This window comes from Manacus candei, unplaced genomic scaffold (genome assembly GCF_025592945.1).
Source record: "Manacus candei isolate 608988 ecotype Guabito, Panama unplaced genomic scaffold, ASM2559294v1 h1tg000095l, whole genome shotgun sequence".
Classification (NCBI taxonomy): domain Eukaryota; kingdom Metazoa; phylum Chordata; class Aves; order Passeriformes; family Pipridae; genus Manacus; species Manacus candei.
The window spans coordinates 745,816-773,047 of NW_026138143.1; the positions used below are offsets into that span (position 1 = coordinate 745,816).

General features: G+C 37.4%; 1 protein-coding gene across 2 annotated transcripts in view; it reads left to right on the forward strand.

Annotated features, from left to right (window-relative positions):
* Positions 1 to 27,232, forward strand: part of CNTNAP2 (contactin associated protein 2) — a 1,217,517-nt gene that overhangs the window by 180,804 nt on the left and 1,009,481 nt on the right. Inside the window, exon 2 of one of the 2 annotated variants that reach the window (XM_051768491.1) lies at positions 20,949 to 21,529. In XM_051768491.1, the coding sequence (XP_051624451.1) occupies positions 21,433 to 21,529 (97 nt within the window). In that variant the 5' untranslated portion in view covers positions 20,949 to 21,432. Of the gene's footprint in view, positions 1 to 20,353; positions 21,530 to 27,232 lie in introns of those variants that run through there. The other variant, XM_051768490.1, reaches the window with a different exon arrangement.

The window sequence follows — 27,232 nt, forward strand, 5'->3', positions numbered from 1 at the left end:
AGGCAAGGGTGTGTGTCCCATCATGACCCTCATGATCATGTTTAGATCTCCGAGAGCTGCATATTTTCATCCTGTTAGATAGATTTTTCTCCTCTTGACATAAAAGTGCCTTTGTTTCTTTTCTGTCTTCTTTTTATTCCCTTTGGAATCAAAGTAATAAATTAATTTTCTTTTCTGTTGAATATTAGAGTGTTTTGTGATTGTATCCAGTGTTAAACTTGGTGCTTTTGCTTCAACATCACTTCAGTAAATAGCTATTTTTTATCTTACTACATATGCAATTCTTTAAAAAAGCCATCTAGCCCACCCTAAATATGATGTGCCCAACTTGGAGTGTGACAGTTGTGTTTGAAAGTTGTGTTTGTGGCCCTCTTGGAATTCCATCAGCTGTTCCTACTTAACATCCTTCCCTTTTCCAATTATTTTGATCCTTCTGTAGCTGGGAAATAAAGTATGATTTAGAATCATGGAATGGCCTGGGTTGGAAGGGACCTTAAAGGTCATCTAGTTCCAGCTCCCCTGCCATGGGCAGGGATACCTTTCACTAGACCAGGTTGCTCAAAGCCCCAGCCAACCTGGCCTTGAACACTCCCAGGGATGGGGCATCCACAACTTCTCTGGGCACATTTAGATTTGTACTTTAAATAAACCCCTAACCCTCTTGTTCTTTTGGTAATCAGTAGCATAGGGACTCTTGACTGTCTTCTGTGTATTTGTAAGCCTCTAACTCAAATAAGAGTTTTTACTCTTTCCTTAAAGTATCCCTGCTATAGAGTAAACACAAAGAATTTCCTTTTAGCTATTTTTGGGAGTTCAGGAACATTGCATGTTCTGTGGTCCCAAGCATAGTTTTCTTTGGTGATTCCTCCATCAGTGCATTATTCTGTTTACAGGCCATTGTATTTGAATGGAAAAACTGCCTTGTGGTTAAGGTAAATCATTGTTCCTTTAAATTCTCATCTACTGAGTGATTTGACATGCATATAATCTGTCCAAAGGCATTAATTGATCACATTGATATAATTTACTTATTATGAAGAAGGTTTTTCCTTGGAACCCACAATATCTGAACATCTGTGCTCCTGGTGGGTGGCATTACAGTGAAGATGATGAAGAAGTGAAAGTGAAAAAATGTAGAAAAAGTGAACAAATGTAGAAAAAACCCTCATGCTGGCCATCAGAGTTCTGCTTGTAATCTGCTGCTGCTTTTCTCTTCTGTTAAAAGTAGCACCTGTGTCTCTCCTGAGAAGAAAATTAATTGGTGTGTTACTTGGTTTATTCTTTTGAAATAATATGACAAGCATTAGTCTTCTCAGTAAGACTGTGATATGGTTTGAAGTTGGCTCTCTGCCAAGTCTCCAAACCCTACAACAAGAGTTCTCCCCCCACCAAACCTCAGGGAGAAGAGGGAGGAAAAAAAACCTAAGAAAACCCGAAACGAGAGAGAGACAGTTAAAGTGATATATATAAATATATTTGCACTTATATTACAATTATATATAATTAAAAATGTATACAGTTTCACAAGGGAAAGGGAAGGGGGAAGGGAAAGGGAACAAAACTAAAATAAAATATGTATATATATCCCAATCAGTAGCCCGAGATCTAGTAACTAAAAGAGTTAGCAAAGAAATAGCTCACTACTCTCGTTGGGACAACCGAGGGTCGCTCCGGAACGATCGCCGGCAACCTCTGTCTCTCAAGGTTGGCAAGGCCTAACCAGGCCTCACTCCCCAACACGGCAGACTCAACAGCAGGGAACCTGCACCTCCAAGCCGCCGGAAGGAAAGAGAGCGAAGGCCTTTTCTCCTTTCTTCTTATAATCTGGCTTACATAAAAATGGTAGGGAATACTGGGTAAATCTGGACCCTTCCTTGGTTACAAACTGGTCACCAAGGAAGGCCTAGCCCAAACCACCACAGATTGATATTTAGTACTTGGTAGTTCCAAAAGAGCCAATAACTGTTACTTGTGAGGGGCAGTTAATGTAGCTGCAATTGATAGAAACAACACGAGAGGAAGGTCTGTGTTTTCAAGATATCATTTTCACTTGTATAGATTGGAGAGGAACATGTTTAGTCATTTTTGAAAACCGACTGGGTTTCTTATTTTGATTACATATTTTTTAACCAGCTCACATCAGGAAGAGTTGATCTGGATGATTTTCTTTTGTAAAAACCCAGTGATACTAAGAAGCACGGCCAAGAATAAGTAACAGTCAGGTCTGAGCTGTCCATGGTATAATACCGCCTAGTTATAGTACTAATCAATCAACAAGAAAATCAGTAAGTTTATGTATTTTTGTTGTTTTTGTCATATTCTAAAACAGGAGGCAAAAAAGTGCAGAAGAAGAAATTCAAACTCAATAAGAAATGGGGAAGTGCTCATTATTTTCTTTAAGTATATTTATTACCTCTGTTTAACTTCAAAGAGACAAAAGGAAGAATCAGGCCTGAGAGCAGCCTTTTGTGAGAGGTTCAGTCACTGCATGAAACTGGGGATCTTTCTCCACCCTCATTCACTCTTGTAACCGAAGATTCAGTTTTATTATATTATTGGAGCAAAGAGAAATAGAGAAAGCAAAGATGTTTTCAGGTAGGCTCTAAGATTTTCCATTTTATGTAAATGCCCTTTTTATAGGGGGGATATAATTGTCATTTATTCAGTGATTTAAACATCAGAGTGAGTCCATGTTGTCTAAACAAATGTTGCAACAATGCTAGTGCTAGTGAAAAACCAGGATTTTTCTTTTTCTGCAGTTCTAGTGGTAATTTTCCATTATTAATTCCAGACCATATAATTCCAGGAAAACCACTTATTCAAAAGGCCATAGTTTTTTCTTGGGGGGGGGTGAGGGGGTGGAACCCAAAAAAACGAGCAGAAACTTTTCATGAATTTTATTGCAAAAATCTGTAATTTTTTGTTACCAGTAGTGGTTTGAAACTCTTTGGTAGAGAATTGATGAAGACCAATGAGATTTCTTAGCTGGGTAAACATTAATATCAATGAGAAGATGTCTTTGGCAGATTCTTACATATATTTAAGAATACAATAGGAATGCAGATATTTGAGATGGAAGTTTACAGAAATAACTTGGAAGGACACAGAAAAAAAAAACACCATAAAAGCAGAAGTGAAGGAAAAGATAGTAAGAGGCACAGAGATGCTAGAAGAAAACCTTGTCAGTAATACCCGAGGACTAAGTTCTTTTGCAGCCGAATAATGCCCAGACAGAAGTGTATATGCAATAAAAAAGATTAAAAATAACTTAAAATTTAATAGCAATCATTATATTGCTGTCATCTATAAAATGTTATCTACTATGAAACATTTCTTGTGTTTACTAGGAACACCTAGAATACCTTAAAAAAATAGATGACAAATAATTATGATATCACTCTATCTCCAGCAGTGGAATTAACCTCATTACCCTGCTTGGACTGTTAGTATGATAGAAACAAGGCTTGTGTAAATATTCTGAAGGAAGAACTTTCTAAAACATAAATGATCCTAACTGGCAATACTTACAGAAACCATTGCTCTAGCTGGACTAATTATAACACTACTTACTGGAACTGCTCAGTGCTGAGTTCTGTTTCACAAGGGAGAATAAGAAACCCAAATGATTTTATTGATGAAGAAGCTCGAGTGTGGCAAGTGAAACCAAAGCCAGTAAACCACTAACTTACCCATGGGAAATTTGCAAAATACACTTAGAAACTCCCAGCAATGCTGGGGAGCAGTTTGAAGATTGCTCTGGTAGCAATGAACTTCTGGAATGCTTTTGAAATACTTTTGGCAGCTTACAGATAACTGACTAGGGGCACAGTTCTGGCCCTTCTTTTTCCTTCCTATTGCCACACTTTATTAGCAAGTGATAATTACTCTTAAGAATTTCTTTTGTTGTTTTTAATGGCTGCAGTTCTCCAGAGAACAGTGTATGTGACTACGTATCTGCATAATAACTGTGAGATGGTATTAGTTCTTTCCATCTTGAGTAGGTAAATTTAGGGATATCTTTTATGAGTTTGTGATTATCAATTTATAATTGGTTATGATCAAAGCTACAGAGCAATTAGGAAGCATTGCTTTTTGTGTTCTGACTAGCTGTGTCTATATTTGCCAAACCTCTCTGTCCTTACATCTCTACTTGTTCAACTGTAAAAGCTCTGATGGATGTGATATTGCCAAGAGTGGAAATTATCACAAAGAAAAAAAAACACCTAAGGGAAATTTAATGCTCAAACCACCGTGGCCAATAGTGTGGTGAGGAGCTTGACTTATTGTTGAATAATTTTAGGGAGCTTAACTAATGAAAGTAGTTCTTGCTGAAAAATAAATACTGCTGGTGAATTACTCTGGATAATTATAGATATTTATTTGGCCCCAGACCAGTCAGATAGGTTCGGCGTCTTGTGCAAGACAAAACTGAATTTTACAGTATTGCCGCTCATAACACTATATGGCTCACACACCACCTGGTGGACAATCGTGGCAATTTTCGTATTTCCTTTTACTGCTCCTGGCAATTCGTTCATATACTCCCTGTGCTCTGGGAGAAATTTCTCTTTTTTTTTTTTTTTTTTTTTTTTTTTTTTTTTTATTTTTGATTATGTGCATCAGTTCTTTGGCGCTGTAATAGCCTTAGAGGAAAAGTTGTGACAATCGGTACAGAGCATGTCAAACATTTTGATTCTATAGTGCCAGAATTTTAGTGCCTTCTTTGATGTAGCAATGAGTTTCCTACATAAACGAAGCGACTCTCTACACATCCTTACTAAGTTTTCTTGATAGAACAACTTCTCACTGTTACTGTGTTAAAGCAGTGACAAGAAATTGGAGAATTATATTTGAAGATCTGAAACTTTCATTAGTAGCTTATTTTTATTGCCTTTCTTTTGCAGCAAACTTGCTAATAACATAAGCCAGATTATGATTTTTCCTACTGAAATTGATTAACTCTGAATGATTTCTCTGTAAGAGGAAAACGAACCATCTCTAATCGAGAGCTACATTCTCTACTTGTTGAAAACAGATGCCAGTATTCTTATTCACAGTGAGGACCATCTCCACGGTTTAACTGAAGTAGTGATGCTTGAAGGTACTGTAAATGGCTCATAGGAGTGGGTGACAAAATCTGAATACTGCCCGGTGTTACCTGAATATTCTTAACATAAAAAGAAGAAAATACTTTCCAGCAGTCATGGAGTCAGATTACTCTGGACTATGATATTTCATAGATATTTCAGATTTGTTGTTCATCGTTGTTGTCCCATTGATACCATACCCGGTGTTCTGTGTGCCTTTCTGCACAACTTTTCTGTCTCAATAACTTTACTTTTGAAATAGGAAAAAAAAATAGGATACGGTGTATGTGACTTAATGCTTGGGATGAGAAAAAATGGAAGAAGAAGACAAAAGGACAATTCACAATATTCATTTCAAAACACAGATGCAGGGATGTCATAAATGGGACATATACAATTTTATGATCTCATTGTAATAGAGTTTAATATCTGTTCTCTGGACAGCATTCAGACAAAAGGTATGTATGTGTTTTATAAATCATACACAATAAAAACAGCAGTAACATTTGAGATTTCCTTTCCTTGTACAAGTTGAGAAATGTTCCTGAGAGCAGTCAAATTGCACTAGGAAGCAGAAGAATCAACATCTCACAAGAATTGACCAATATATGGTTCTAGAACTATTTCATTCGTATGTTTTCTTTACTGATATCAAGAAACACTTGTGTAAGGATGGCTAGAACCCAAGTACGTGTGCTGTAAAAGCTATAATTTTTAAAGTTTTAGTGATCCACTAAGATCAATTTCACTTTTTTAGTGTAAAACAGAACACTTAACATTTTTGATGTGAGCACATTTCAAGATAATAGCAACAGTTAATTGTAGGACTGTGATGTGTTTCTGACCAGAGTAGGAAGATATTTAGTTTTGTCAAACATTTTGTACAGTCAGAGGCTTGCTCAGATACAGCATGTTGTCTGATGAGATTTTTCAGGCTACAACAACAGATTTGCACTGGAAACGTTCATTGTGTCTGAAAGATGCAGGGCGTTTATTGGTAATTTCTTCCCCTTTCATTTACTACTGTTAGGCTTTAGTGACTAGTAAATCAGGGGGAAATAGGTATTTAACACTGGACAGAAGGAAAATTGTTGACATTCTTCACATTCCATGTGTACAGCATGTACAGGCTTTGGGGATGAATCCAGTCTACCTTGTCAAATGCCTAAACTTCTGTCTCTGTCTGGTGAAATCTTTAGTCACAAGCAGCTGATGCAATGTAACATCTAATCTATTAAAACAATTTCAGCTATGGGATTTGTTTGGTTTGGACTTTTTTGTACTCTGGTGAATCACAGCCAGAGATACCCTTTTGGGCTACAGGATTGCTGGACTTCATTATGAGCAGACTTGGGATGGTTCTCAGGAACAGGCTGTGCTCCAGCCAATCCTAAACTAACACAGATACCTAATTCCTCACTGAAGGCTGCAAGTCCTAGTAGGGTACCTTGGTCTATGACCAGGTCTATTATATATTTTCCTGCCCACAGTTTACACAGTTCAAAGTGATGAGAAAAATATTACAGTGTGTGGACAGTATATCCTTTTTTTAATATTACCATATTTTTGGTAAGGGGAGGGCGTGCTCTTTTTTAATTCAAAACTGAAGACACAACAAAATTGTGTGATTATCACTGTCATGAAAGGAGTCAAACCCTACCTGACACAGTTGTGATACAGGCTGAATTGAACAACCAAGGTAAGTCATCCTGTCCCTTTCCTACCTGCAGTTGCACAGAAAATCCATAATTAATATGGGTGCAACAGTGCATTAATAAAATATAAGTAATATAATGGAAAGAGAGAAGAAGAGGCATATGAGCAGATTTTGTGCTCCTCGTATACCAAGTTCTGCATGCAACACAAAAAGTTATAACTTTGAAGTAAAATAAAATTTGTCATTTAGTGGAAAAATACTTTACAGATACTTTCCCCAGTGACATTTGTAGAATGGGGCTGCAATCCCTCATCCATCATACATCTGTGACAGGACTGGATAGAAGTATTTTTGTCAAGAATATTTCATAAAAATTTTGTTTCTGGTTTTCACAGAAAACATAGTTACTCAGTAATTCAAGAAGCTTTTACTTGGAGGGTTCATGCTCTTGTACAGTTAGGCAAACTGCAGGAAAAAAAAGTACTGAACAGAATGTAATAATCTTTCATAGAGTTTTCATAAACTTTTATACTCCTGCATGTTTTACCATGTAGAAATTGAATTTCTGTTGTCCATAGACCTTAGCTACATGTATATAAAGTGAATGGCACCAGTGACCAGATGAGTCAGAGGAGTCATTTCTCCCTTGTTCCAAACATTAAGTCACCTGCATGAACTAATAAATCACTTAAGAGGAGGAAAGCTGAAGTGTGTGCAAAGAGTTTTTTACTCTGGCACTTGAAAAACGCAAATTTTGTCTTCCAAATAACCTAAACTCTGATCTTCCTGTTTTCATTATGCCTTACCTGATACAAGAGTCTTCCTTTGAAATTAATAATAGTGACAAAAATGTTAATTAGATACCCTGTCAAAATGGACTAAGATGTTTAAGAAAGCACATATGTAGAACTTGGTTGAACTGGAAGATTGCATAGTTCTCATATGAAATATATAGCTGAAGCATCATCCTCTACCATGATATTTTACACAAAAGTAAATGACGTAGAAAGTACCAGTTTTTGCTGACGACAAGATTAAGACATATGAAGAGTTAAACCGGCTTGTGTTAATTTCCAGAAAGATGAGTTGAGTTTTCTGTACAAGTGTGGTTCTGCTTTTCTACAAGTATGCTGTTGTGGTTCTGGAATCACAACCATAATCACTCTTTGACATTTTTAAAATTAAGAAAATATAGGAAAAAAACCAAGATCTCCCCTGATGTGTTTGAAAGGACATCTATGCCTGCATTATTACAAATAGGTTGATTTAAGATCATTTTTTCCCCCCATGTTCCAACCATGCATTTTAATGTTCAACAATTTGTCTTGGTATCAATCTGCCTGGGCCTTTAAAGATAAGGGGCAATGTTAGCACATGTGCAAATGTATGTAAGACACCATAAATATATTTCGGCTGGAAATTCAAAGAAGGTTCTTGATCATTAAAATTTTCTGATGCAATTTTCCAAAAGGAAAAACAATACCAAAAAAAAAAAAAAAAAAAAAAAAAAAAAAAAAAAAAAAGCTAAGAAATTTTAAGGTGGAATTCTTGAAACCAGAAGGGGTTGAAATTGATAGACAGGATATCTCTTCTTGTCTTTGATTCCAATCAAGAAATGATTGTCCTACATATGGTCTTGTGGGATTTTTCCATCATCTATCAGCCTTATTACATTCTGGATAACTAAATTTATGATGGGTCTGCAAGTGTGCCAGTTCTTCTCTGCAGGTAAGAGACAGACCCATGGACCACGCCTCATATTCAGTAATAAAGTTGCATGTTAAGATGGAACTGACCAAGTAAGAAATGTGTTTTTTCTAGACAGACTGGAAAATAGAGTTAGACAGCCAGTTATCATGGAGTGTTTTCCCCAGTGCTATCGTAAAGTGTGTCAGTTAGATATAGGCAAGACAATATAAGCTCTACAGGATAACAGACTGAGTCCAGCTCACCATGAAGCCAGTGAGGGATTTGGCCATTGACAATAAAAGAAAGGCAGAGTAGGCTATGAAAGGCAAGCTGATCCAAATGCTCTCTTTATACAGCAAGCACTGGCTCCGTGTGAGTAAGGATCTATGATTTTGTTTTGGTGTAACAAAGAATGTGAATCAAACACCTTTCCCAGCTTTTGAACTAATTTGGAAATATCATGAGTAGTACTTTTATGCCTATGTAAGATTTTAATTATTTTTTTCCTGCACTGGCTGGAGAGAAAGGAATGATTGAGTGAATCTAGCCTGTTACTAGAAAATGAAGGAAGGGTTTACTGTACATCCATGGAGATGAAAAAAAGTAAGTTGTTCTGATTTATAATTGTCAGTACAGCAGGGATGAGTTGACTTTGGGATCTTGTTAGGAAATCAAAATGCTATATTTCTTGTTGTTCAGCAATCCTTCAGGGCCAAGGATTCAGTATTTCCTGTTTTTCTATGTTTTACTTTGAGAGTTGATAATTAAATAAATGAAAATGTCGGAAGACCCCTTGAGGAGTGAGATGAGTAGCTGGGCACATAAATTGGTACAGCACAATATCTGGGTTTCTGAAAAAAGAGGCAAAGACAAAGGAATTTTCTTTTGTTTCAATTTGGAAGCAAAATAGAGATTACAATAAAACTTTTTTCAAAACCTCATAGCAGACCATGCAGAATTTCTTTGAAAAGATTATTTTCTTTTAAAAAAAACTTGTTTGAGTTTTTTTAGATGACTTGCAAGGTTTTATTCCAATGACAAATCTGCTGGTGTGGATGGCCCCTAGACATATCAACATGACCATATTATTGTTTTTGTCCACCCAGTATTTGTATTAATTACAGGGAATCCCTGTATGTTGATGGTTCTTAAATTGCTGTCATGGTCATTAGATTCAGTAAGAAATTCCACATCTATGATAAAAGAAAAAAAAGGTAAAAAGATGGACAGAAAAATAAGGAAAAGACAGCGCAACTGCCTCCTTACTTTAGTTTCTTATATGAGCTGCAAAACAGTAGAGTACCTGCTATTTTTACTGTTAAATGTAGTATTTTCTCTGATTTGTCTTATGATCATATTTTTTCTTCCTGTTATTTATTTTGTGAAGTCTTCTTACTTTTGTGAATTGTTGGGGTTTTTAATAATAATTATTATTGTTATTAATATTAATGTCATTTCTGGCTAACTACAAAAATTTAGGCTTGGTGTTAACTAATAAATTTTAAATCTGGACTATGCTTACAAAGCAAAGGCACTTGAAGCATCTTGTATAATAAGATGTGTCACAATTCCCAACGTGATTCCACAATTCTCACTGTGGTTACTCTTATGCCTTCAATATGAGCAAGCCAGTACAATGTTTGTGAGTAAACACAGAGGTAAAGCAGACTCTGTGGAAGGGCAGCAGAATCTCTGTTCTAAGTCCCATGTTTCACTGTCTACAGCTGTGCCAGGTACTCAAGGATCTTTCTGTAGTTAAAGGAGAGGAAATAGGCACCTTAATGCTGCTTGACTGATCTGATCATGTGCAAACTTCTAGTTTAGAGTAACATGAATCTTATCCGAGATGACACTGACAATACTGACTAGCTCTCTGTCAACTGTAAAGGGAGACTAAAGTGACAAGTTCAGAGTTAGATGTCGGTATTCAGTTGAATCATTCCTTGATTTGTGAGAGAAAAAGTTGTTATCCTTTTTTCCCTTCTTACCATTGACTTGTTGGAATCCTATAGACTGCTGGCTGAGCAGCAGAGCAAACATTACAGCACTCAAGGTCTGAAATAAAACCAAGGTCAACTTAGTTGAACAGAAGACTAATGAACAAAAGACGGACTTGTTCTGGGAAGAACAGATTTTTCAATCTGAGTTGTCAAAATATCGCCTGTGAGTGTGTCTATAAATGTGTAGGTGCTTCTGAAGCCACTTGCATCATCAGACCTGCCAGTATTGCACACAGCTGTCTTGAAAGAAGTGTGAATGAAACATGTCTTGGAGCTGATAGTATCCTCTGTGCCTGTACATGCACAGTGGGTTAAAATTTTGCTGGACGACCTCAAAGCAGTCCACAAGCTGATGGAGAAGCAGCCATGTGTATGGAGAGCACCTAGAAAACAGGTTGTGCTGTACGTGCAGCTTTTCAGAATGACATATCCCACAACTCCCATATAGAGTTGTCTTTGCTAGAGGTAGAAGCGGAAAACAAAGAAATCACTAGCTGCTGTAAGATGGGCGAGCATATAATACAGTTTCAGTCTTTTTGCTTGCATCGAAATTTCTCCCACAATTGCAGGCATGTCTGTGGGCAGAACAATGAGACCTTACTTCATCATGAACTAGGAAACACAGCAGGACTCAGTGCTTTTATCGCAGCAACACTTAAAATTAGATTGCATTCCTTTTGGTTCTTAAAGAGATTGCATTCTTCTTGGTTCTCAATATTCACCAGAGAGTTCAAGGTCTTTTTAAAGTGGAAATAAAATAGCCTGCTCTTCATCTTTCTTTTGCACAGAGTACAACCATATAGACTTCATCGCATTTCAAGGTTTTTGACTGGGGTACTGAAGACCTTTCAGTGTTCAAAAGTTACAAGTGGTTCTACTAAATACCTCTCTGCACTCACGTAATTTCTGCAAAATGCAGAAATTTCTACAAAATAATACTCTATCACTTTTGAATGATACACAACAAAAATGTGTGTACTCTGTAAATCATGAACATTTTTACTACTAGTTTCATCTAGGTCACCTATAACTCTATTATGCTTTTTTATAGGTAGCAAAAGGCATTAGCTTGTTAGCTCAGTCACCATGTTCCTTTGATTTCTTTTAAAGTACTTTTCACTTAGGTTCTTCTGCCTTTTCCTCTTTGAGTGCGTTTCTGATGATTAAATCTTTCATACTGTCTCGTACTCTCTGCCATCTCCAACAAAGTACTAATGGAGCACTTACAGTTCACTTACCTTGATAGGGCAACTTGCCCTATAGGACAAGGCACGTAGCTCTTGCTGACTTGTCTGTCTGGCTTAAAAAACTTGATTTTGGTCTCAGAGGCAGTGAATCTTGTTTACAGCAGTTAGCTGTGGGTGATTTTGGACACTACTTAAATTTCTGTGCTTGTTCTTTACGTGGACATATTTACTTACCACATTGGGAAGCTTAATTCAATATTTGTATGATGCTTTGAAGTCCTTAGATGCTGTGGAGAATAAATTATTGCTCATTCATTACATTTCACATTGCAGTGAGTAACATACAGTAGTCTAAGCACCTTTTATTACCAATGCATTTAGAGCTAAAATTTCATACACTATTGTAGTAGTAGGACTTTGGTCTGCTTAACGTGACTTCTTCATAATTTTTAATTAGAAAATGAAATAAGATCAAGAACTATAAGTCTTTTATAAAATACATGTATTTTTTCATATTTGATACTTTCTAAGAGTTGAAAAGGGTCTGAAAGCTAAGTGGTTTTTATGTAGACGTACCTCACAGAAAGCATCTTTGAGTCACCCTGTGTTCCATAAATATTGTGAAAAGGATTTATGCTTGAGAGGAAAAGGGAATTTATCCAGATAAACCTGGACAACTGATATGACTTGGATGGCCTCTTCCAATCTTGTTTTCTTATGCACAGATTATCGAGAATGTATTTTAATAATAAGCTTGTAATTCTATAATAGATATTCATAGTTTACTCTATATGCAGATGACTTATTAAACACGAAACATTGTGTACATATTTGGATGAGTGATACATATATATTCTGTGCTCCAGGAGATAATAGAGCCATGTGGTGGGCTGGTACTGAATCCCCTGACATGTAATAAGGCATCAGTTTACCTACAGGTTTCTTGATAATTCTGTGGTCTCTAATTTCAGATCAATTTTTGGGTTTTTTTTTTAGAACCCTCCTTCCTTGGTTAGGGAGCTTTCTAATCTCCAAATTAGAGGAAACATGCTCAGAAGGTTTTTCCCGCGACACCAGGACAGTAAATTGAGAGTGCATTGTGATGGTTGTTGCAAGAGTCACCACATACAGGGTTATTATGGTCTGTCTTAGTTTGACGTGTACACTGACAGTGTAGCTGCACCTCTCCTACTGATGCGTAGCAGGGCATGTGATAGTTCATTGTGTTGAAACTATTGATTGCAGAAAAGACTTTGAAATCATGTCTTTGATTAGATGTTTCCAGGCAATAAACCCAGGCTGTTTTGCAATGTACAGATTAAAACCTAGAGATGTTAAAACCAGAGTATGGCTGCTTATAAATTAAGTCGAAGTGGTCTTTATGAAAGGCCTCTGTACTATCAAATCTGCTGAGAGGCTGCATGTCATTAAGGATGGTCGCAGATGCGGCATTCATGCATCAGAGAGCTCTTCATATTGTGTGCCTCATATTAAGGCTTTACATTTCCTTTTGATATGTCAGTGCAGAAGGAAGAATGTTAAAAAACGACCCTGGTACAGCCCTGTAATTTGTACTTTAATTTCATTCCCTTTACTACTAGTCATTTTTTTTTTTCCCGATTCTATGGAAAGAAGTAATTTCATTCTTAGTTTCATCCTTACTTTCAAAATGGCTACTGAGATGTCAAGGGCAATCATTTGTGCATTTGTGTGTGCACTTATGTTGTAGATGCATGTACAATTTTATTATATACTCCAGCAGTCTGCTGACCAATTCCCATGAAAGAAGAACAGGCTGACTGCAGCAGGACTACTCTGAACAAGGAATGGATAAGCCACCTCTTTTTCAGGTTATAACTGCTACAGCATAGAATTTAAAAACAAAATAAATAGTGTTTTTCAGCCCACTACACCAGTTGATAACCAATCTCCTTCACCAAAAACCTACATTGTCTATTTTTCCATCTAAAGTAGGAGGGTTAGTGGCTGTAATGAAAACCTCTAACCAGTGAATGGGAACATTCTTCAAGGCATGTGATAGAGTAGCTCCACTGTGAGCTGTGGGCTGATCTGATACGGCTAGGCTTGGCTGCAGCTTTTGCACAGCTCAGAAACTTCACTGGAGCCCAAAAAGTTACTATGCTTGCATAGCCACAGCAAGTGACTTCCTAAAGTTAGCATAAAGCTTATCTAATTATTTCAGTTTTTTGAAAAGCATCCAGTTTGCCAATCTTCATCCAGTTGGTGTTCTTAATGCCAGACTCTCTTTGTTAGAAATTAGAAGCCTAACAGAAAGAGAGGAAAAAAAAAAAAGGAAGAGAAGCACAGGAACAGAGGGGGTGCATACAAAATTATCTGACAGGCAGGTGTGCAGACAGGCAAAACAATATGTATTTATCTTTGAAGTATAATCATGTTTGGATATTATGCAGGAGCTTCAGTCATGATTGACACCCTGCTCTGTACTAGATGCACCATAGACACTTAATAAATGCAGTCCTGGAGTCATAATAAAGAATTACTGGAACTTCATGTTTAAGTGAAGCACCAAGTAACTTACCACAGTCAATTGTAAGAAAGAATTTATAATATGGTTCAAGAGGACTCTGGATACTCCTAATATTATAAGATAGAATAAATGGTAGTATTTTAAAGTACTTTTGTGGCCAAGTATCCATATGTTGTCTGTAGTAGGAGATAAAGATAACTCTGGTTTATTAGTGTGGTAATTGAGACTGAATGATGTAGACAATATAACAGGGAGGCAAATATATATTTACTCAGAACACTTAAATGCTTCAGTAACTTTAGTGCATTACTCTGCTAACCTCTTCCAATTGTTAAATATGTATTGAGTAGATAATGAGGCTATATCCTCGGTAACACAAATTATTTAAAGTAAAACAGTGGTTTAAAGCTACTAGTTGTCAATTATTCCAAAACCTTTCTCAAAGAAGTTCCCAAGATGAGAGCTGTAGATCACTGTCAGTTTAAAAAAAGAAATTGTGTTAGATTACATTGGCTCTTTCCCATGTTTTCAGCTGTTAATTTGCATTAAAATATGGCTGAATATACATCAATTCTTCACTAATATTGTTTTTCCATGGAAGTATTTACTGTATTCGCCAAAGTGTTGCTATGTACTTGTCATAGAAAAGCCTTCAAGTCACATGAGGTCTCTTCATCCAAGCATAAATGATCGCATAAGAAGAGCTGACAGTCTTTTCTCTAGTACTTACCTTTCAGGTTGTGTATTAGTGAAAGGATGCCTTTTTTCCACCCCACAAATAGCAGATGGAAATGTTCCAGATTGATTTTGATTTCTCCTTTAAAGGTGACTAGAAATTCCAACATAATTGCAGTAGCTTTTGATAATATTACTATAATTCACTTTGCATTTTTTTCAATATAGACCTTCTCCTATTTATCCATGGATTGCCTATGATATGGTCTATACTGAATTAAGAAAAAGATTACTTCAGTGCAATATTTTAAAAGTACATTTAAATCTCATCCTGTCATGTTTTATGCACATGACATACATGATCCAGCTACCAGTTGGGCTGGTTGCATTAGCAGCAGCCACAGGTTGCTCCATATAGCTCCCTAAACCAGTAATTTCACAAAATAGTTATGTTCATGGATATAATATTTCCAGCTGGAAGAAACGAATAGTAAAGTAGGTAACATATTAAAATAATTTGTCTCAGTGATTCTCAAATGTTATTTCATTTTTTCACTAATAGACTTTAGGGATAGTAGGAATGCAAAATTATTTTGCAATAGAAAAAGCATCCAAATAAATTAACAGACAGTGCTTAAGTGAGAGGAGGAAGGAAATATGTTTAAGGTAGGGTTTGAACGCAAACTAAGAAGAAAAAGCAAGAGATAAATGTGTGGAAGAATACTGTGTCTAGGAGGAGACAATTATTTTGGACTGTTCAAGTGGATGAGCAGTAATTAAATTATATTTGTAAATAAACAGATTATTTAATTTCTTCAAGGAGCATTAATCTGGAAATGAGCTCAAATAAGACTGGTGATTAGTGTAGAACAGTTGCATTTTTGACAGGTAACCACCATTTCTGTTTGGTTGTTCTAGTCATGATGCAGAATAAGAATCAAATTCAGTTCTATTTGCACATCTATGAAATGCAGATTAAAGTCTAGTATATGTTTGAGACATATGGCATGATTTTCTATTTAGAATCACAGAACCACAGAATACGCCGAGTTAAAAGTGACCTATCAGGATCATCAAGTCCAACTCTTGGCCCCATGCAACACACCCCAAGAATCACGCCATGTGCCTGAGAGCATTGTCCAAATGCTTCTTGAACTCTGTCAGGCTTGGTGCTGTGGCCACCTCCCTGAGGAGCCTGTTCCAGTGCCCAACCACCCTCTGGGTGAAGAACCTTTTCCTGATATTCAGTCTAAATCTCCCCTGACACAATTTCATGCTGTTTTCTCGAGTCCTTTCACCGGTCACAAGAGTGAAGAGATCAGTACCTGCCCCTCCACTTCCCCTCACGAGGAAGTTGAAGAATGCAATGAGGTCTCCCCTCAGTCTCCTCTTCTCTAGGCTGAAGAAACCAAATGGCCTCAGCCTCTCCTCATAATGTTTTCATTGTCAAAATTTTTCATTATGCAGTGTAGATTGAGACCTAGGTATCACAAAAGAAATTTCTAAAGGTAGATGCTGTCTTGAACACATTCAGACTACAAAAGATAAAGGGGTACGAAGCTGAAAATTTATGAACATCTTTAATTTGTTTGATGTCTACAAATACATTTCCATTTTTTTATCTGCTTGTTTGTTTTAATACAACTACAATAACAAACTGATGGTCAAGTCAAAATGCATTCACTTCAAACTATAATGCTATATTTTTACCTGCATAAGCAAGAAGAAGATAATGTCTCTTTTCTGCCAATGCACTCTCATCTTCCTTTTTAGCTGCATTAAGAAAATTAGGAAAAAATTTCCTTGCTTTTCTAGAAAATAAACATTTTCTTCAGGCCTTTACAGCTTCTCATAGACAGATGAGCTCACATCAGAGATGGTCGCAATTTTCATGTGTCCTCTTTCTCCCTCAGAGAAAGATCCATGAATATTAACCATCCCAGTAGAAAACCCTGTGTTGTTCTTAATAAACCCAAGACTTCCTTCAGTCACAGAGCTGTCCATTATCTGGCATTTCATTCTGTGTACATAAAGTTTTGTTTGGTTATAATTTGAAATACATTGCATTTGTCTTTCCTGAGTGAAGTCCTCATATTTAACATTCTAGAAACCTTGACAGAAATTCTGCTATGTAAGGGACAACCAGAATATAGAAGGGAAACACAATGTTAAAATGGTAGTTTGTTAGCATAAAGAAGTTTCAGAAGTTTCACGTTCTTTTTCAGCTTGGCTCATTTTCCTCTGTGGTCCCATTCGATCACTTTATTGGGTGCCATTTGGACCCATCAGTGTTTGAAAGTCTTCATTATCCTTTCTAGCTTTCTGACATTGGTTTCCTCCTTTACATTCACATACTGTAAATATAGCTCTGTCCAGGACAAATTCCATTTAGCAGACATTGCTTGACAGCTCTAGTAAATTCAGAATGATCTATTCATTCATCAATATGCATGTACAATTTCCATTAAGCTCAATAAAATTTGTGTACAACTGTAATAACTGGAGTCTTTTAACACTTTAGTGTCTTACTAATTGCCAGGGAGGTTTCACCAGTAGACTGAGGTGTCTCCACAGTTTCCAAGGGTCTGGGAGTGTTGATCATTCCCCTGTACTCAGACTGGTGAGGCTGCACCTTGAATCCTTTGTTCAGTTTTGGGTGCCTCACTGAAAGAGACATAGAGGTGCTGGAGGATTTCCAGAGAAGGGCAATGGAGCTGGTGAAGGGTCTCAAGAGTAAGTCATATGAGAAGCAGCTGAGGGAGGTTGTTTAGACTGAAGAAAAGGAGGCTCAGGGAGACCTTATCACTCTCTAAAATATCTTGAAAGGAGGTTGTAGCCAGGTGGGTGCCAATCTCTTCTCCCAAGTATAAAACCAATAGTTCAAGAGGAAATAGCCTCGAATTGCAACGGGGAGGTTTAAATCAAATATTAGGAAAAATTTCTCCACAGAAACGGTTGCCAAATATTGTAACAGGCTGCTCAGGGAAGTGAGGAAGTGGTTGAGTCACCGTCCTGGTAAGTATTTAAAATATGTGTAGATGGGGCACTTGGGGACATGGTTTAGTAGTGGACTTGGCAGTACTGGGTTATTGGTTGGACTTGATGAGTACAGGTCCCTGTTGATCTAAGTTGCAGACACTTGACAGTTGCAGTATAGGGGTGCTAAAGCTTGTAGTTGCCCTGCTGAGACTGCAGGACTGTCTCACAGCTTGCTTAGAAACATCCTCACATTTACACTCTGGAAAGGAAAGGTTAGGAGAAAGAGTAGAAGTATCTAATAACTTTATATTGTGGCCTAAGACAATTTGACCATGCTTTCATTGCAAAGGTTAATATATTCAACTTGGATTTGTTGAATCATGTAAAGTAATATTTCACAACACCCTCCAGGAAAAAGAAAAAAACTAAAGAAGAGTATATAAGATGGTTAGCTTGTTTTATAGGACCAAAGAATGCCTGAAGATCTTTGTAATGATTTTTGTGTGACAGAATCAGTCAAAGTTAATGATTTTGCAGGCCTCAGTTGTGGTTATATTAAAAATAATTGCATTACCCTTGCACAACTCATTTCTGTTGCTACATAGTTTAAATATTTTATGCAGGTTTTAAGGCCTGATCCTATTCCGAGGTGGGGAAAAATGCAATAATCTGTGCCATTTCTTCTGCCTCAAACCACAAGGAAACTTTCTACTATCACCATTATTGAGATATTCATCAATCAACCTGCTGAATCTTCCTGTTTTGAATTACCTGTCTTATACTTTATAGCCGTTTTTTAAATATGTACCTACTTGTGATCAATTTGAGTACGTTTTTGAAAACCCCAATCAGCATATGCTAAAGAAGTGTGAAGTCTGAACAACTCAAATTTTTGTCCTGTGGAGGACTTCATGACCTGAGCGATGCACAAGTATCTATGCATAAAAGTATAAATGGTGATGGCCAAGTTTTGTTGTTGTTGTTGTTGTGCTTGTTGGAAGGGCTTTAAGAAGCAGAAATTTTATGTTAGAAAAATGGTCTGCTGAGCCTTTAAATACTAACTCAGAGAAGCTGCTTATTAGTTATTCAGGTGAATAAGAAAGACCAATGAATACTGAAAGGGTTTCAAGAGCTCAGAATGAAAGTGGTAGGATTTTTTCCATGAATATATGCAGTCAGTTTGTGATACTATATCCGCTCTATCACTTCAACTATAGCTAAAGAACAGAAAATGTAGGTTTATAAACTTGAAAAATTGTGGGATATAGAGCATGAGGAGAACAGAAGATGTGAACAAGAAAGAAGTTATGGAAAGAGGCAATTTTGAACCAGTTTAATGACACTAATTATTATTTGATTCTTACTTAATTCCCAGAAAACTCACACATGGACACTCACATATGATTACTGGACTGTAAGTCCAGTATCTGTGGGTTATAAGGAATGGGGAGGGCATGGCAGAGGCCTCAGGATGATGCAGAGAAGAGGTAACAGAGTCTCTGTGGGAATATTTATTCTTTCAACAACAGAGATAAGTATAGTAAAACCACAATAATAGTGCACTTTTTCATTTCATATTTGCTACAGACACATTTGCAATATTTCTATGAAAGCATTTAAAATATGAATGTATTAATACTCGATATGGACAAAACAAGGGAGGGAAAGGCTCAAGGAGGAAAAATTATGGCAGTTGGACAAGATTACAGAAACACTTTTCCCAGGACTGGCATTTAAGCTTTATCCCGTGCTGTGCTCAAACCTCTAGGCCACAGCTCTCCCGGGATATCACATATTACGTATGGATGAGCTTTCAAAGTGACCTAAAAGATAGGCACTGTACTCTCTCTGAAAGGCAATAGGATTGAGGATCTTAATATCCCAAGGCCTTTCTGAAAATCTCATCTTACACACAGTCTTAACCACTTCATCACAGTCGCTAAATAACAGCAGGTACTTGTTAACAGCATGTGTATTAGTCACTGAAAATAATTTATCCCTGCTTTGGGGCTCCTCTAAAGAAATTATACCTCTCCATTTCTCAGCCTTCTCTATATAACACCTGAGAAATAATTGTTTTCATTTTTCTTTGCCTCATTGATTGTAGAATAAATAATCCATGAATAACTCCCTACCCTCATTATTCTACCGCATCTGGTGAGCAATAACTTTTGGTTCAGCTGTTTAAGGGCAATGGCAAGAGGGATGAAGAGGGATGAGAAAGACCAGTCAGACTCTTGAAATCCCTAAACCATAAGGCTGGGATATGGCCAGGTTGTCTCAGTCATCTCTTGTACGTGAAAACCGTAGTGATACTTTAATGCAGCTTGCTTCCTGGCTTGCTCTCGGAGTGAGAATTAATTACCGAATGGCAACATCTGCATTAGCGGCTCCTGCAGCCCCAGCTCTCTGCGGGCGGGATGGTGCTCACCCCCCCAACCCAGAACTAGGACCGCTCGGAGGACTTGCCTGCTGGCTGCCTGGCTCGGATCCCGGCAGGCCGGAGCTCGGGGAGCCGCTTACCCCGGCGGTGTGCGGGGGAATGGTGCGGAGGGAGGCAGGAGCTGCCGCGGGGGCGCGCAGGGGCGCCGCGCCTCCGCATCCAGTGACACCGGCACCGGCCCCGCTGCCCCTGGCTCCGCTCCGGCCCCGATCCCCATCCCCGCACTGGCCACGGCCCTGGCCCCGGCCCCGCTCCGCCCCGACCCCGTCCCCTATCCCCGCCGCCGTCCCCCAGCTTTGCCTCTGAAGCAGGCAAGGGAGGACGACTGTGGTCCTGGAGGCCCAAGGGGCGCAGAGGAAGAGGGAGGAGCTGGAGGAAGCAGGGGGAAGGGGAGGGGAGCGCTGGGGAGAGGATTTTCCCTTCTTCTGCCTTTTTTTTTTTTTTTTTTTTTTTTTATTTGGAGGAGGAGGAGGGAGGTTGTTGCTGCTGCTGGTGGCAGGCAGGTTCCTCCTGCTGGAAGATGATGAATACATGAGGAGAGAGGCTCTGAGCTTGCTTCTGTGCTGCGGGAGTGTCTCTCTGTCCCTCCCTCCCTCTGCCTGCTCCTGTGTGAGTGTGTGTTTGGCTCCCCGGCTATGTGTGCGTGTACACTGTGTATATATATCTGAGCTGGGAGGTTATTGCAAGCTTCTCTCAGCAGCGCTGCTCTGTACAGGAAGAAGGGCTCAGCTGCAGTGATAGCATCAACAGCAGCATTAGCGGCACCAACTGCTATTTTTGCCTTTCTTCCTTCCTTTCATCTCCATCTCCCTTTCCCCTCCCACCCCGCACGTCTTTTGGGGGATTGCTTTTGGTTGTTTTTTTTTTTTTTTTCTTAATTTTTCTCTTCTACAATCCTCCTTATTTCATACTTCGTGGCTTTTTTCTGCTTCTTCTTTTTTCCCTCCTTCCTCTGAGAAGGAGGGACAGACACAAACACAGAGAAATAAGGGAAAGAAAAGTACCGGGACTGATCGTGCTGCTGCAAACCCAAAGATAGCAGGTGAAGAGGGGGTTTGGCTTCTACCCCAAGGTAAAGCCCTGCCCCCTTTACCTTCTCGCCACCTCCTCCGAGAAGGAGAAGGAGAGAGAGAGAAAGGGCCAAAGTGGAGAAAAGCAGGTCTTCTGCGGCTGGCATTTGGAGTACAGGGAGCCAGGAAGTGAAGGATGGTTGTGGTTACCCGAGCTGGCTGCAGGGCAGCTTTCTTCCTCTGGATTTTCAGCAGCATTAGCTGCAGAGCCAGGACTGCTCTGCCTGCATCTCGTAAGTAACCTTTGCTAAGAAACATGCACAATTTCACTTCTGCAATAAACTGGAGGGAAATTCCCACAACTCCGAGGTTGATTTTTTTCTTTGCTGATGAATATCGTGTTTGATTTTTCTTTGTATTCTCTTCTGTGTGCACTGAGGTTTGATGCTGTTTGCAGTGCTCCCCATCAGATCTTCCTTGGTGTAGATGATTTCACTGGTAGCTGGTGTGGAAAGTTGAAAGACTTGCTCTGTGATATAGTCTTGGTTCTGCAGTGGAGTCAGAGGGGGAAAGGAATCAGCAGCTGTTCAAAGTTTGGGGGCAGTTTTTGTTTGGCTTATGGTTTGGTTTGTTTTTTCCCACCTTTCTCAGAAGGTATGCAATTTGCATTTGGAAGTACTTCCCTTCCACAGTTTTGGGAGATAAAAGAGAAGATGTGAGCAGTTTCCATAACTAGTGTTTTATCGAGGAGCAGCAAGAGAAAATTCTGTCTCATTTGAAGAGGAAAGAATGTTTGTGAGTTGATGAGAGGGAACTGAGACAGGACAGCTTTTCTTGAGAGTGAAGTTTGGCTGCCCATAATAAAATGAGCAAATGTATTTTAGAGAAGACCAGCTGCCTCCTAGGGAGGCAGTAATAGTAGAGAAATGATCAAGCATCTGCTGAAATGCTGAACTTTCAGACCAGAGAATTGCAAAACCCTATACAGGATCCAATTCTTCTATCAATGTAAAAATGACAGCATATTCATTGATTTCAATGGGTATTAGATCAAATCTTTAACAGTGCATTGAGCTGTAGTTCCGAGCAAAACATTTGCAGGTAGATGTCAGTGTTAAGTGTTTAGTTGTTTCTCTTTAGACCATGTAAAACATTTGCCATTTCCAAAGTGTTTTTGACATGCACACTGAAATGAAACAGTGTATTTTTATAGAGAAGTCAGAAATAGACGCTTCTGCTGGCTCACTCGGCTGCTCATAGAGGAAAGAAGTGTCCTGAGATGTTACAGATAGATGTGTTGGGATTGTGTATATGTGAATGGACATTAATTCTACTGACCAAGCAGGGAATTGTCATAGAATGTAATGTATATACTGCATAGAGATCTGTGTAGATCACTTTATTTATTTATTTATTTGTTTGTTTGTTTCCTTGTGGGCAGGACTGAACAATGCAATGATTAGGGAACTGGAGCACTGCTATACTTTCTCAGTGGGTTTCTATCTGTTATGATCTGATATCTATTGAAAAATAAAACAATGTTATTGTTCCAGGATTTGCTTGCACTGTATTTGTTTGTGTGTCAACAGAAAATGCAGAGCAATGTCTACATTGCATGTAGGTCTCAGAGGCTATAGGATGTTCAATTATTTTCTTACCTTTGATGTAGGAGAAATATTGATCCTGAGGTTTACTGCTTAGTTTTGATCAGCTATCTAATTTTTCTTAAGAATATTATTTCTTCGTGGTCATGTCTCAGGCTCTGCATAATAGGAATGTCTGGGGACAAAGATTTATGATTTAGATTGCCAGAAATTTGTTCTTGGAAAACCAAGTTCCCTGCTATTAATAGGGTTTCTGAGCTTTTTTGTTTGTTTTTGTCATTCAGTAAGTAATGGCTGTAGTTTAAGTTGAAAATGACATACAATGGGTTATCTGATTACCCAACAAATAAATCTTTAACTTTTGAAATTAGTTAGTTGAGAAGTTAATGGTTGTATATATCCCTTATTCCTGGAATTTCCGATTACAGTGATATTAATACAAACTTAATTACAATTTACTCATATACATTCCCATCTTGACAGATATTCAAAGATTTCCGTATATTAATTCACCTCCCAAGAGCTTATACACTATGCTCCTTATGTATTAAGTAGCATTTCATTTCTGACTCACTTCTGAAAGTGAAATGGAGCTAGATTTGTTTACTGGAAACAGAAATATAGCTAGAAGTACACGTCAGCCTTAAAATTACAAAAGGATTGTTCACATTGCAGTACATGCTGAAAATTCTTGTAAAGGCTTACTGGTGCTTGGGAAGGGGTACTACAGTGGGAACTCAAGTGCTGTGTCACAGTAGTTTGGTGCACCACTTCACTGATTATTCTGTTGCATGCTTTGCTATACAAACTCATCATTGTGATGTATTTTGTGAATGTGCTATATTTTCTGGGGTTGTTTGTAACTTTGAATGCAACTGATTGTGAATGGCATTGGAGAGTTTTGTTTTCTGTTGCCAAGATACTGCACTTAGCTTTTTATCTCTCTTTTTTTTTTTTTTTAAATTCCTTATCAGTTGATTTTGAACATCATATTGGGAATACTTCTGACAGAATTAAAACCTGTGCGAAATGCAACTTTGATGTAAAACTTATTTCCAACCAGAATTTCATTTTATCCTCCATTGTTACTTTATGTTTTGACTTTGAAATAATTAAGAACAGCAAGATTATTCTTTACAGTATTTTTAGGAAATATGCAAGAGTTATGTTGTACAGTGAATTACAAATCCTTATATATGATCTTGCTATTCAGTATTTTCCTATAGTCTGCTAGTGCTGGTGTAGAAAAAATACAGTTTTCAGAAAGAATAGAATTGGATGTCATTTATGTGAATATACTGCATCTCAACTGTTTGTTTACTTTGCAAAGCAAGTAAGTCTATCTCTGTCATTAGAATGGTGTCTCAGCAATACTGATTCAGAAGTGATCGTGTTGAAAGCTTTTAATCTCATTCAGTTCTATCTCAAGATGAAGTAGGTGTTGAAAGCCCATCTTGTAGTACAATAAACATACACTGTGATACAGTATCACACACACTAATGCTCAGATCTTACTGTAAATTCTATTTGTGGTCATGTTTTCATACCTTGGCAATAAATTCTTCATATTCCTGCAATTTTTTTGTAATAAGCATAGAGGGATGAAAACACTCAACTTTTGGAGTCAAGGCTAATGAACAGCTCAACCAGGAGAGGTCATCACAAGATAAAAAGTAACATGGAAAATACAGATTTAGTTCTTTATAGTCTTTTACATGACTAAGATGGAATGATAAGAATATGAATATGGGTAGACTAACTTTCATTTGTATTTGTGCAAAAAAACTGAAAACACACAAAGCAGCAAACTTGTTACTTTATGAGAATGTTAAAAATATTCATTATAGGATCATCTGCTTCTGTGTGAAAGCAATTCACTTAAAAAGTAATTATTTTTCACAGCTAGGTTTTTGATTTTGTTTTTGTTTTGTTTGGGGTTTTTTTATGGTTGGTTGGTTTGGTTTTGTTTGTTTTTGTTTTTTTTTTTAGTTGTGTACATTTTTGTGCAATGCAAACGTGATCAGTACAGAACTATCAAAACTTCTAGTTCTGATACTTTTCATACTTTTGCAGTAGGTCCCATACAACTGCTGAAGTTTGAACCCATTTTACAAGAATTGATGCAGAAATCAAATGGGGGGGCAGGTATAGTAAACCATTAAGATATATAAAAGCAAAAATATGCATTCTCTTTTACCTCTTGCAATAATATGGTGTAAAACACAAAGAGTGCTTCAGTAAGTGGTTCGGTCTGCAAGAAAGTTTGAAAGTGAAGTTAAAGGCTATGAATTGAAAACTTGTTTCTGAACATTGGCTGCTTCTCTTGCAAGGAGATAAGTATTTTTTTATTTTCTCTCTTTTTTTTCCTCAGGCATTTTTAACACATTTGAAAGCCTATTTCAGTTGATGCAGCTGTGACAGGAAATTCTTTATATATAATGTATTAGTCAGACATTAAAACTGTACATCTTCTTGAATAAGTAACATTACTGTGTACCTATGGCAGACAGTAGATTTTCCTGTAGATGTTCCTTGGGAATTTCAGCTTGGATCTCTAAATATTACAAAGCATGAGATCTCATGTTCAATGTTTAGTATTTATTGCAATATTTTAGACTTTTTAAGACTGTAATACTTTTAATGTTTTGGACAATAACAAACTATGCACAAACTATGGGAGTTTTCTTTTTCTACATATGCAGAAGATCTAGCTTTGAGTGATTTGGCTCATAGGTCAAACATAAGATAACTAGTTAAATCTTGAGGTTTGCCCCTACCAATGTCTTCTTCCTAAGTACCTGTCATACTTGGTCTTACGAAAGTATATGGACTCGCAAATTGTTTCAATCACTTCAGTTAGAAAACGTTAGAGAAGCAACATCAGTCTTCTTCATCAAATAAAATAATGAGTGACTTCATAATTTTTTTAGTCTTGAAAATATTAAAGAAGAAATTTAAAATTATTGCATTATTTCCAAAATCCACATCAAGATGGAATCTTTCTTTAAAAGATCAGAAGGACCTGTGGGACAAAGAGGGCAGTCCGGTAGCTTGAGTCTTCTCCCACTGAAGGAAATATAAGTTGTGCCATGGATTTTAGGAGCAGTGTGGTTAAGTTTTTTGTCAGTGAGAAGTTCATGATTCAGTCCATTGGTATGAGATACTAGAAATGATTAAAAGGTTCTTCAGACTTCAGCCTTTGAACTAACATTGATTTTATCTGTATTGCATTTCATTTATTCAGCTGCTTCATTGGCATTGCATAGGTAGATAATCCGAGACCACCGGCCAATTGCAGAACATGTTAAATCTCTAAATTTGATGCTATAAGAAATTACAGTAATCAGTAATCAATTCCTTTGAGATGTTTGCCGTTCCAACTTTGAACACATCACAGATACAATAAAAATATTTTCAAGTCCGATGTTTAACATTTATGAAGAACTTGGGCTCTTGGTTTTAACAGCTCTGCAATTTTAAAAGCAACTTAACAAAGCTGAGACTTTTCCTGCCTAAGAAATTGTCTCAATGTTCATTCACTGTTGTAGTAGCCAGCCTTTTCTGATTTCGTCTTTAAGCCTGAACAACTGATAATTCAGAGCAGAAAAGGATATTGACATTCACATTTACCTCTTTCCTCTACCTAAAAAAGTCTAGAGATTTTTTGGCTTTACAGTCTCATGGTGGAGAGATGGTTCTTTCAGATGTTTAACTTAGGCAGGCGGTCCTGCTAAGCTCACTGGGGGACTGAAAGACTTGTTTACACTTATGGTTCATAATTTGATGTTAATATTTATCACCCTTTAAAATATTTATCAAATATTTTATTTTCAGCTGTGTATGCACTCCAGAAAATGTGTTTTACATAAATCAGTGGCTAAAATCAACTTCAGCATATCTAGAAACTCTGTTGCCAGGTTTTGCATTTGTATCGGTAAAAGCTCAAGTTGGGTTACAACCTTAAATGTGTAAATAAAATAAGCAGCTAAGAATAATTTCTAATAGCTAGGGAGAATTTGAACAGTTTTAACCAAAGGATTTTCCATCCTACAAACAAATGTGATATTTTAGAATGAACATTTAGTCTTTGTCTGTGAATATTTTGTCTCAGCTTAAAGGGAAAGTAACATTTTCTTATAGTAATTTAATGACTATCTAAGTAGGACATAAACATTCTGTTTTATTTTGTAAAACTGATACATCACTTAATATTTTCTACTCTTAGCTCTGGGAAATCAGCAATACGCATGCTACATTTCTGTTTTCTGTTTTTACAATGTAGGAATTATCTGTCTATGAGAATTTTTTCGCATCAAATCTAGAGAGGTGCCACTGTCTGGGGTTTTTTAGTCACCTAGATGTTGATAAATAGGTCTCTTATTGATTGCTCAG